The 12,928-nt window shown below is 41.8% G+C and overlaps 1 protein-coding gene across 8 annotated transcripts in view; it reads left to right on the forward strand.

The window, feature by feature from the left end:
• The first annotated feature begins 7,748 nt into the window (after positions 1 to 7,748).
• Positions 7,749 to 12,928, forward strand: part of CD46 (CD46 molecule, complement regulatory protein) — a 44,113-nt gene continuing 38,933 nt past the window's right edge. For 7 of the 8 annotated variants that reach the window (XM_011937830.1, XM_011937820.1, XM_011937848.1 and 4 more), the window contains exons 1-2: positions 7,749 to 8,020; positions 12,710 to 12,898. In XM_011937830.1, the coding sequence (XP_011793220.1) occupies positions 7,924 to 8,020; positions 12,710 to 12,898 (286 nt within the window). In that variant the 5' untranslated portion in view covers positions 7,749 to 7,923. The remainder of the gene's footprint in view (positions 8,021 to 12,709; positions 12,899 to 12,928) is intronic. The other variant, XM_011937886.1, reaches the window with a different exon arrangement.

The raw sequence follows: 12,928 nt of genomic DNA on the forward strand, positions 1-12,928 counted from the left end.
TGTGTTGGATCTCTTTCACTGTCTCAGTCACAATTTGGCAATGACAGTTTGGAGAGCTACCTATCTCCCCTTAAAAAATACCTTGTACACTTGTGGTTAAATCATAACCTACTTAAGGCTTGTTGGTTTCACCTGTGAGGTTACTTTTTGTAAGGTTTAAAAGTAAAAAATCTTAACTGCTTGGTGTGGCTAAAATCAAGTAACAAGGAGTTTAAAAGAATTTTCTTAAAGAGTGCTCAGCTTAATTAAAAGTGGATATTCAGGTTATAGGTAAATTTAAAAGTTTTTCTGGAAGAAGACTCTTCTGTCAGCTGAATCATTTTTCTCAATTTTTTTTTCTTACCACTCTTAATGCATGCATGAGAGGCCCTAAGATAACTTCTGGTAGCATGGGACTCCTTGGGAAAACTTCTGGTAGCATGGGATTCCTTGCGAAAAACCGAAGGCGCCACTTTGGGGAAAAAAAAAAAACAAAAAACAAAACTGTTTTCCTCATGAAACCCCAGGAATTAAAAGGAGATAGATCCCTCTCAAAATCACAGGCTGTGTTCTGTTTTGCATTGTGTTATCTGACGGTTTTGAGTTTTGGGGTATCAAAAATTACTTCGCATTTTGAGAGAGCTTTGGTGTGTAGTAACCAGGTAGGAAATATACTTTAAGGGATGGCTAACAGCAGTTATAAATCAGAGAAGCATGCTGTTGGCCTCCTGAAAGATATGGAAACATCCCCACTCCATCCCACCCCCAACTAAGAGATGAGACTCCCATGGGGGATGGGCTAATTACAAAATAAGCTGATTGGTTTTGGGTTGCCTTGCAATGAAATACGTGATAGAAGCACTACACTGTCTTCTCCCGTAGTATCTATATGGTATTTTCATAAATTGAGCATTGAAATAAAAGTATAGCAAGGAGGTCTTAAAACACTAAACTGCCCTTTAGTAAAAGGGTTATAAAAAGCTTGTTAAGTTTTCACCTCATGGTCAAATTGGATTAGATGGAATAATCTGTAAGGTTTCATTTAAACAAATTGGGGTTTACATTAACAAACTAATGCAAGGCTAAAATTTGTCTTTGAACAGGATTTTCATGTCATAGTAAAGGCTAATGAAACGTTTTTGCCTTTTGAGTCATCACTTTGGCAAAATAATTTATGGCAATCTGGAATTCTATTTTTATAACACCAAGTGTTCTAAACCTCTAACATTTTAACAGTCATCTCAAAATCAAACTTCAAGTTTCAAAATTTTCCTTCCTGAGGGCTGGCTTTTTGGATGGTTCAGAGGACCGCTGAAACATTCAGAAAAGAGGTAAACAGGATTATTTGACATGTTTAGTCACATGAGATTGCCAAAATGATGTCCAATCTTCTTTTAAGTCATATTTTGATGAATAATATATGTTCCAAAATTAGATAGGATTTCCAAAATTCTAATGTCTAAGTATATGCTATCAGTCATAATTAAGGGTAAAATTATTGGAAGCCACAGTGATAAATAAACTTCTTTTTCAGTCATGTTTTTAACTGTAACTGTCTGGGAAATGTTGTCATTCATAGATAATTGTTGTCTTGCTTTGTTCCTTCTCAAAAAATGGTTCATAACCCAGCTATATTAAGGACTTTAACAGATGTCCTCAAATGCAGGTTTTTAACAGCATTGAACACTGTAACACTGGAATAGAGAGAGGACGTACAGGACTCATAAAGAACTGACATGTTCGCAGATATCAAACAAAACAAGAGTTAACTAAAGGGACTGCACTCAGAAAGTTAAAGCAAACTTTTTAACTTTTGCTTGGAATATTGCTGGTCCTTGTTTTGTTTTTCAGAGTCAAGGAAACTTATTTTAAGCTATTTATGGCCTTTAATAATTGAGTAAGGTTTACTACTGTGAACAAAATTTGGAGCATGTTTATTTTTCTCTGCCTGCTTCCTCTGGAATTTGGAGACTATCTGTGAGTATTCTTAACTTATAGCAATATAGTTGTTTGCATCAGTGCAATAAGAATCTTTTTTTTTTTTTGTCAACAGGACACAATCGGAAAAACTGGTTATTTTACCAAGGCTTTGACTGAGAGGATGTGTTTCCCTTTAAGGAATCAAGATTGACATGCAGAGCTAATAAAAAGCCCTTGGGGAGAACTGGCCTCATACCTTGTCTACACAGTCCCTGCACATGGTTCCTAACCTGTGGTCAGTAAAGAATGTCACTTTCTAACAGGTCTGGGAGTTCCAAGTTTATCTTGGGATCTCAAGAGGCGAGGATCACCCAACTCACAGGCATTTGTGGATATAAACCCATGGTGGGCTTGGCTCTGAAGGTCTTCTCTGGAATTCCTTATGGAACAGAGTTTCATCAAAACAATCCAAAAGGCCTGTGTAGAAATAACCATTCTTGCTGCATTTTATGCAAGTAATCAGGCCAAGTATAAGATTAAAGTTTATTCTACAAACAACACACACGGTCCTATCATAATTTGTTTTTACCAAAAATGAGGACTGGAGAGAGAAATTATGCTCCAAAGCTTATCACACATTTGTCATTAAATCCTAATTGTTTTTAAGCTTTTTGCCTACATTTTAAACTAACCCTGCTTATTCCTGAAAATCAAGTGATCTCCTGCAGCTTGGAAGAAACAAAAAAGGATGGGTAATGTAAAAATCTGGATCAATATGCTAGTTCCGGGCAATTATCCTGCAAATTCTGCCAGGTAATGAAAGTGAGTAGGGTGCCCATAAACTGGAGGTTTCTTTGTTTGGGAAAATAAAACCAAGGAACTTCACAAACCCCAAAGGGAAATTGTATATCTTAGAAAGTAAAATTTTAGATGGAAATTATCTACTACACCACACTTGTGGGAATTGCTATACTCACTCTACTGTATGTGATGGAGTTATACATGGTAGCATCTTCTAACTGAAATATTGGACAGAAAGTTTCCATTACTGTATATTTTGCTTAATTATTATCCTTACAGGAGGGATAATAGTTACTAACAAAAAGGAAGCATCAAAGTTTTACTGAGTCTGCTAGGACTTTTTATTGGAATTAGTGATGCACTTTCAAATAAAACATGCTGCTTCTGGATTAACACGTCTACTAAAGTACAGGAAAATCTACAGGTACTTAAAGATCAAATCTAGCTGTAATCCCAGCACTCTGCGAGGCCAAGGCAGGCGGATCACGAGGTCAGGAGATCCAGACCATCCTGGCTAACACAGTGAAACCCCGTCTCTACTAAAAAATACAAAAAATTAGCCGGGCGCGGTGGCGGGCGCCTGTAGTCCCAGCTAATCGGGAGACTGAGGCAGGAGAATGGAGTGAACCCGGAGGCGGAGCTTGCAGTGAGCCAAGATCGTGCCACTGCACTCCAGCCTGGGCGACAGAGCGCGACTCTGTCTCAAAAAAAAAAAAAGATCAAATCTAAACCATCAACAGGCTCAGGAAAAATACAGGCTTCAGTCCCGGGTGGTTACAATCCCTCTTTAATGAATTCCAGTCTTCTTTATGGAATTGGTTAAACTCTTTATTAAGCCCTCTCTTGCTTATAGGTCTTGTATTAATACTTAAACCCTGTATACTCAATACTGTAACTCAAATTGTTTCTTCTCTAGAAGCAACCAAACTCCAAATAGGTGCTACAAACTGGATCACGCATGGACACACCCTATTTCCAAGAACCCTTAGATAGATCCCAGGAAGAGCCCTAGTTGGTGTTCCCCATTTGACGTCCATTTTCAGCAGGAAGTAGCCAGAAAAAGTCATCACCCAATAACCCCCTAACAGCAATTAGGTTGTCTCCTCGGGGAGTTGGGGGAGAATGTGATAGGAGTTATTAAGAAATTATTTTAGACATATAGAGAGGAAAAGGGGTCCTTGGAAGTTTTCATTTGTTTTAAAGCAGCTCCAGCAATGTTTCTTGTCAAAAAGAAAAGCCCAGGCCCTTAGAGCCAGGAAGGCAACCTTAGATATGCAAGTACCAGCCATTAGAAACTGGGTCCACCCAACATGATGATTCCCATGGTTGTCCTCTTGCCCTTGCCCCAACATGTGCCTGGCAACATGGCCCCACATAGCCCCATGCGTGTAGAACATCATGGTGCCCTGCATTTGTAGATTAAAAGACTAGGCTGGGAAGGCCAGCTTTTTCGCGGGCTATGTGAATGACATGCCTAGTGAAACCAATACGTTGAGCCCTGTGCAAGTCGGGCACCACCTCCTCCAGCCTCTACATATATCTGGCTTGCTTCTGCCCCACTTGAGGTCTCCACTCTCGGCTTTGGAGCCCCGCTCTCTCTGTCTCCATACAGAGGAGCTTCTTCCTTCTTTCTTCTCCTTTCTTTTTTGCCTATTAAACTCTCCACTCCTTAAAACAACTCCACATGTGTCCATCTTGTTTTTTCCAATTCAATGCAAGACAAAGAACCTGGTGTTCCTCCACACATCGGAGCCCTATCAGCAGGGGCTGGACACCAATTGCTCTCTGAAGCTATTCCTAGTCCTAACATTCTTTGTTTTGTTTGCTTTTTTGGTACACCAAGTGTGTAAAGTTTACGCGGCTTAAACAAAATTTTCTCTCTACCATTACAATGAGAAAGGAGTAAAATACTTTATTTTTATTTTGCAAATCGACTTACGGGATATAATTTCTAATATACTTATGTTTTTAAAGCCTTCAAAAGCCAAGAGGAAACAAAATACTATCCATTCCTTCTGAGAAATGCACCTCTTTCTATACCAGATTGTTTTCATAATCCCTGTGTTCATATGTAATGCCACAAAAATGCTCTTGATAGTAACAGGAAAGATTCCATAGTTCTAAACCTGGTCCACAAACACACATATCCTCCATTCTCTCCTTTTCTTCTCTTTGGCAGTTTGACAAAATCTATAGGAGGAGTTGGAGGAAACATTAGTGTTTAATCTTGTAAATCCACTTCATTCAAAGCTTTGGCTTCAAGCTCTACCCCTGTTAAGGCCTCAGGAAGTTCACTGTTGACCGCCTCCCTTTGAACTCAGTCACTAAAATGATCTCAAGGCTAAGGGATAGACCACAGATCCACTTTACAAGTAAGCTTGCAACACCTGATTTAGGAAAGTTTGCTGTGCAGAAATTTGTAGCTCATCCCTTTTACAGACAGATCTCGATTTGTTTTCTAGGGTCTAAAATTATTTAAATCAAAATCTCTCAGAACTTTCTGGGCATTTGATAAACTCATGCTAGGGGAGAACTGGCAGAGACATGTTAAATGCCCTTGACCACAAGAACCATCCATTTCATCCATTTACCAGTTATTCATTGTATACCTATTATAGATTTTGGCACTGTAGATATAACGAGAAAACGCTATCCCTGATTCATGAAACTTATCCAAAAAGTAGAGAACAAGGCTCAGAGCCATTCAAATGAAGCCTCAGTTGAATCAAATAAAAATAAGTTTTAAATATTTAATGTGAAAGTCTTCGAGTATGTTAAGAATGGCTTGATTAACCCCAGGGATAGAAATTTTACTGATTGAAAGTTTCAATAAAATATCAATCTTTGAATCTTATCTGACACTTGAAACTAGGAAATCAAACACTAGCCATATTTTTTCTTCTATAGTTTATAATAAAATTCCTCCTGAGAAAAAAGACATTTTTCTTCCAAGCCTGAAAATAGATGGAGAATTTTTAATATTTATTGTTGCAGAGGACAATAAATAGACTATCCACTTTCACAAATGAGTGCTGGCATTGAGCCACAGAACATGTCTGTCATACCACTCTTTCACACCATACATTAACAGAAATAATAATTTCTTCCAAGAAATTGAGTTTCCTATTTACTATCTCTTTAATTGTACCTGCTTTAATTGCTGTCATGGAGAGTCTGAATTTTATAATCCAAGATACTAAGATGTTTATTTGATATACCACCTCCACACTTAATGTCTTATAATCTCTGCCAAGAATTTTAAAATTTTTGTTGGTCTGACAGGAAGAGGAATTCCATGGTTTGGGGAACCCAGAAAGTCTTCAATACATCTCAGTTATAAAACTGTTAAATATACTTAAGCTCTATAATTCTATAAGCCCCATTTGAGGTTTACACATTGAGCATCCAGTTCCTCATCGTCCTCTTCATAGGTTAACCCTGTGTAATACAAGTTCTACTCCCATAATTCTATGAACAAAACAGCCCTTGATACATAGGTTTGATTTTTTAAATATATTTTCTTTACTTTATTCTAAATGTAATATAAGGTCAACATAGAAAACAGAAAACTGAAAAGCATAAGGAAAGTGAAATATCTATAATCTTATCAACCATTATTTTTGTTGTATTCCCAGTTTTTTATATATATTAATATGGTACTTTTGTTTTAATAAAAGTAATGCCAAAAGGCACATGCCAATTTGAACTCTGCTTTTTCCACTTACAATTATATCAGTTTCTCATATTTGGTATTCTTTTGCAATATTTGCTGCATAGATTTCCATCACACAAAGCTAACTACCAGAAATTCCTTATTACTTTTGCTGGACACTAAGGGTTTACATTTTTTAAAATTTATAAATCTTTGATCACAGCTCTGATGATTTCTCTGGGAACTGATAGCCTAACAGAACTCATGTCCACTTTAAGACTTTTAACATTCTGAAAAATTGTATTACAAACAGAGTGCTGGTCTCCCTGCAACACGTTCACTCACACTGGCTGACGTTTTAATTCTTTGCCGGTCTGAGAGGAAGAAATGTCAACTCTTTGTTTGCTCTTGTAATGCCAGTCATGTCCCTTTTTTTCCTTTTACCAGTCATACCGGTTTATTCAGAACCCTACAAATCAATCCTGCTCATTCTTAATTTTCAGATATTCTTCCTGAGATTGTTTCACTAGGAAACTTCTCCCCCTTATCCACTCTTCACCTAACAATTTCTACCCATCCCAATCCTCCCGCATTCATTGCTTCCAATTGGCACGTAGGCCACCCTTGGTCTTACATTGTTCATGCATGTTTATTTCGTCTTCAATAAAACATTCAGTTGCTCAAGGGCAAGGGCCCCATAGAGTCTCAATATGCTAACAGCCTGGTGTTGCTTAATAATTTAGATTCTGAGGGGTCCTCTCCAGGGAGGGGAAGCAAAGAGCAAATTATCTTAGGGGCTGGGAGTGCAGAAGTCAAACCTTTGAGACTGTGAAAACAAGATGGCCCCGAGAAGATTCAGTAGCAGGCATTCAAGCAGGAAAAACTCACATATTGTTCCTAATAATGCCTGACTAATGCAAAATACCAAGTAAGGGCCCAGGCAGTCCAGACAGCCTGCAGGGCCCCAGGATAAAACTAACCCTGAGGGGTGCTGGCCCACGGTGACCCCCTGCCTGGATTCTGGATCTCTATTTTTAGGTCAAAGTGCTTTATTCTTCATTCTCGAGTTCCCTGAAACGATGACCAAAGCAGCTTAGTTTTCCACCCTTCCTTGGTCACAAATACGATGGTGAGACAACCCTTTCCCGCACGACGCCTCAGGTTTCCGGGATGGTGGGCCAAGCGTTTAGCAAGAAAAGAGGCGGCTCCAGGCGTTTAGAAACAAAAGAGGCGGCTCCAGGCGTTTAGCAAGAAAAAACGCGGCTGCAGGAAGCCTGGGCAGGTAGGCCCCGCCAGCGCCACGCCCTGTCTCCTCGAAGGCCAACGGCTGCCTCTGAGCGCCGAGGCCCCGCCCCGCGGCCCGCCGATTGGTCCCAGCCGCCCTGGTGAGTCGACTCACTTCTGTCCCCGGCTGTTCAGGCCACGCCCACCTGTCCTGTGGCCCTAGATACTTTGTGAGTTGGTGATTGTTGCGTACCACAGCCGGACTCAGACGGGACCTCCCAGCTCGGCTGCCTCTCGGTTTCTCTGGTCTCCCTCCGGAAAAATAGCGGCGTCTTCCGCGTCGCGCCATGGCGCCTCGCGGCCGCCGCGAGCGTCCCTTTTCTTCCGGGCGGTTTCCTGGGTTGCTTTTGGCTACCCTCGTGTTGCAGCTGTCCTCCTTCTCCGGTAGGACCCCGGGGTCAGTCGGGCAGGAGGCGCGGGGCGGGGCTCACTGCACGTCGTGCCGGCCTGGGATAGAGAGCGAGGCCAGGGTTCTCCGAGGGGTGCAGTGTTCAGATCCCGGGGGTATGTGGCGGGGAATGCGGGGACCACGCAGAGCCCGAGGTGAAGCTTGTTTGGTGGCGTGGTGTGCGCGGCCGGCATTTACGCAGAATCTGGCTGTGTCCCCTTCAAAAGCGTGAACAGTGTTTTCGGAATTGAGCCCTGTCGACAAAGGGAACGCGGACTGAGCGCCCCAGGTGGGGGCTTGCTCTGGAGTGCACAGGTGCGTGGGAGTGTTGCTAGGGCCCGTGCTGTGCCCGTGATGAGAGTTTGCCCTGTGTTCCCTTGGTGCCTTGGTGAGTGGGGTGTTCATTAGGGCTTGAACAGTACCCGCGGTAGGGGTTGCAGTGCGTCTGCTGTGCCCCATGTGCTGGACTGGGCTGGGCGAGAGGGGCCTGGCCAGGTGTTGCTGGGAGCGTGCTGTGCGCAAGTGGCCTGTGTGCGGAGTTCACTGTGGGCAAGACAGCTAGCTCACTGTTTGCTTTGAATGGAGTGAGCGCGGACTCTGGGGCTGGGGAGGGCATATGGGATGAGAGCAGGCTCTCAGGGCCTGGGGTTAGAGAGGTGGTAAGGGCGCGCCATGCTTTTTGTGCCTTCTGTGAACAGACTCCGTGTTGCCTGAGCTCCTATTAGTTTTTAAATGGCTGCTTTTTTGGGGGTGGGTGGACCATCGAGTCATCTTCTTGTTCGCATCCAATATGGACAGTATCTGATTCCATTACCTAATGGATTTTTGACATTGTTTTCCTTCTTTTCATTAGAGTCATATTTGAGAGATGTGAAACAACCTAAAAAACACTGGTAACCAAGCCTAGTGAGAAATTAGTATCCTAACAAAGGAAGGCAAATAATGTTAATCTGGTTTTCCCCTACAGCTCGTAAATTAAAGCTTAAGGCCTATCCCACTAAATTTGTTTTGTATTTCATTGAATGGAATCAGTAATTTTAAAAATGCATGCTAGGCCAGGGGCAGTGACTCACGCCTGTGATCCCAGCAGTTTGGGAAGGCCGGGCGGGGTGATTGCTTGTGCCCAGGAGTTCGAGATCAACCTGGGTAACATGGCAAAACCCCATCTGTACAAAAAATACAAAAATTAGCGGGGCATGGTGATGTGTGCCCGTGGTCCCAGCTACTGTGGGGGCTGAGGTAGGAGATTCGCTTGAGCCCAGAAGGTGAAGGCTGCAGTGAGCTGTGATCATGCCACTGCACTCTAACCTGGATGACAGAGTGAGACCCTGTCAAAACAACAACAACAACAACAACAACAACAACAAAACCGCTAAGAAATACATGCTTATTGTACGACACGAACAGAATCAAAAGACAACTATTTTTAATATTTTGGTATATTTCTTTCTGACTTTATGTGCGCTTCATGTGTATCTATGTCCAAATTATATTTAGGATCCAATAACATGTATAGTTTCTGTGTTGCATTTTTTTCCTTAGGAGCATTTGCTCAACGAATATGGGTTTTGTATGTCTATTGCTATTACACTGGTAGGCAATAACAAACCATTCCTATTTTCTTGATCCTTTTTTCACTATTTGTTTACACACACGTTCATGCAGGAAGATAAGCAGAGACTTTGTTTTGCTCAATGCTGAGTGCTCAGTGCCGGGAACACAGTAGGTAACCAATAAATTATTTGCTAAAATGTATTGGGAGTGGCAGACATTAACCAAAACATAATAGTAACAAATAAATTATGAACCAAGGGAAGTTCTCTGGAGGAAAGGAGTATAATTTTCAGATATAAATCTGACAGCATTTAACAAATGTCTCCAGGGAGGGAAGGCTTTTCTGCTCATCAGACAGACTTTGGGGCATCTGTGCTTGCTGTTCCCTCAGCCTGGGAACATTCTCCTCCTGACCTGCTGCAGAAACAGGCCTGCTCTTCTGCAAAATCAGCTGGAAGGTTATGCCCTAGGAGACCTTCTCTGAACGCGCCTCCCCCCCGCCCCCCCACATCCTCCCCCATCTCAGGTTGAACGTACAACCCAGTTTAAGTCCCTCTTCACTTGTAATCACCCTTTTAAAATGACCTTTTCTGTTCTTTGTCTCTCCCTGTCACAGTGCAGGGATCCTGCCTGTGTTGTCACACTTGTGGTTCCAAAAGCCCCATTTGTTTGCCTCCATATCTGTTAAATACCAGAAAATTAAATATACTATTCGGCTGGGGCTGAGAGCCTAGGAAAAAGCTCCTCCTGCCTCCAAGAGGAAGGTTGTTTAAAGAGCTATGCTCAGGATGGTCTTTCTGCAGTACCTATAAAAGCTAGGGCAGGGGCAGCTGAGGGCCAGAAAGGATCTGTCTCCGCTGTTTGTGTTAACTTTGCAGGGCTTCCAGTACTTCAGTCTTGCATCTCACTGATCATTAAAATGTTCATTTTGAAGGAGGGTGATGGGAGTAGGGAGCAGTGGTGATAAGAAAACGAAAGGACTTTTTCTTTTTGTCTTTTACAATTAATGCTTAGAATAGGCTTAGTGCTAGAAGTGCAGCCTGAGCAACATAAGGAGAGCCCACCTATACAAAAAATGTAAAAAAAAAAAAAAAAATTAACCACGTGTGATGTTGCATGCCTGTGGTCCCAGCTACTTGCGACGCTGAGGGGGGAGGATCACTGGAGTGCTCGCGGTCAAGGCTGTAGTGAGCCCTGATTGTACTCCAGCTTTGGTGACAGAGTGAGAGACCGTGTCTCAAACCAAACAAAACAAAACACAAAACACACACACACACACAAAACAAAACAGGAAGTTGAAGATGATGAATGCGATTTGAAATAGAGAAACATACAAAAATAAAATGAATAGGGTGCAACATGGAAGATAAAACTAAGAATGAAGAGAAGGAAAAACAAGGTTAAGTTTGAGGTTCATAAGCGTAAATCAAGACAGGTATGAAACCGAGAGAAAGTGAAAATGAGAACTCACGTTGTTAGGCAGAGAGAATACATGAATTAAAATAAACATTCAATTTTTGGAGCAACTCAGTCTCACAAGGAGAAGGTTTTGTAAGCAGACAGTGCTGTGCCTGGGAGACCTGCCCTCTCAAAGGTGGTTGCCAAATGGTTCCAGATAGGGGAAGGAAACAGTGTATCAAATTTCAGGCCAGTCTCATTCATTCCTCCAGTAGAGGAGCTGCTTTTTTGGACAAAATCCCCAATCTCCTGTTGTATGTGGTCTCTTCTGCCATTTTAGGTGTTTTCCTTATTTCCGATGAAAGAAGCCAAGATCAGTAAGTGCTTACACAGTAGCTTCTCAGTTACTTATTCGGCATACTACCATGCAAAGAGAGCAGTCCATATCCGGTCACCTGCCAGGATACCAGAAGACTGGGAGATAGGCAGCATGAGAAATGGCCTAATCTTCTTTCTCCACTGTGCTATAGAATGATTGTTTTCAATATGAAATTAGTTACAATATATTATTCACATTGTTTTGTGTTTGACAGCAGTGGACTTTGAGTACCAATTTTTTTGTGAATAGCTACTATGAGTGACATATTGTGCTAGGTGTTGTGGCTGCATGGATGAATGGAGTTGGCCATGTTAAATATTAAACGCAAAAGCATGTGATAATTACCTGAGAGATCCATAAAGGGGAGATTCCAGGGGAAGCTGACTGATCACTGCTTCCCAGGGGGAGGCAGAAAATGCTTCCTGGAGGAGATGATGGGTGGATTAAGGAAGACTAGTTGAGCAGGAGTTGTAGCTACTGGCCAGGGAGGAAGGGTATTCAGAACAGAGGGAGCAAGGTGAGCAACAGCACCAGGATGTGACACTACTGGACTGCCAAGCTACTCAGTGTGACAGAGTAGGGCAAAAGAGGCAAGAAATAAGGAAGAGGATTAAATCACAGGGCAAGTGATTCTGAAAAGCAACAGGCTTCTCAGGAATAAACACGCATCATCATAAACTCAGACTTTCACGTTATTATCTGTCCTTTTAGGGCACCTTGAGCCTTTTGTTTGACTTAGCACAACATGAATCCAAACTAGGGTTGTTTGATCTCCCCAGGCACAGTAGCAGACAATTTATTGAATACTTACTGCCAGATAGAGTTTGTCAGTGTCAGCATTTCTTGAGCACCCACAAGGTGGGTGGAGTATAGTAGAAAAAGAAGAACATGTTCCTTGAACCCCAGGAACTTGCCTTTTAAGAGAAGACAGCCTGAAGCGACAAGCTATTATAAGTTAGTGTTTTAAACTATGGAAGAACAATCTGAGCAGACTGCTCTATACTGTAGAAGACTTCTTAGAGGAGAAGTTACTTTTGAATTGCATTTAGAAAAATGTGGGGAAAGATGCGTCCGTGTATATTTTAAGACCAAAGACATTAATGCTGTCTCTTCAGTTTATTGGTGAATGCTTATTCCCAAAGAAACCAAAAGCTAATAGGGTTGTTACTTAAAACATGCAAGTCTCATTTCCTCCACTACTACCAGCACTCAGGTAAAAGCACGAAACAATCATTTAAAATCTTGCCAAGGGCCTTTTTGTTTTTTCTGTACTACCTGCTGCCAGACCACAGTCCATGGCTGATTAAAGTGCTGTCAGTACTTCATCTTCATGTTCCTATTCTCTTATCCCTAGATGCCTGTGAGGCGCCACCAACATTTGAAGCTATGGAGCTCATTGGTAAACCAAAACCCTACTATAAGATTGGGGAACGAGTAGATTATAAGTGTAAAAAAGGATACTTCTATATACCTCCTCTTGCCACCCATAGTATTTGTGATCGGAATCATACGTGGCTACCTGTCTCAGATGAGGGCTGTTATAGTAAGTAAACAAGCCTCTTTTTTTTTTTTT

The sequence above is a fragment of the Colobus angolensis genome, unplaced genomic scaffold (genome assembly GCF_000951035.1).
Source record: "Colobus angolensis palliatus isolate OR3802 unplaced genomic scaffold, Cang.pa_1.0 Scaffold100, whole genome shotgun sequence".
In the NCBI taxonomy this organism is placed as follows: Eukaryota; Metazoa; Chordata; class Mammalia; order Primates; family Cercopithecidae; genus Colobus; species Colobus angolensis.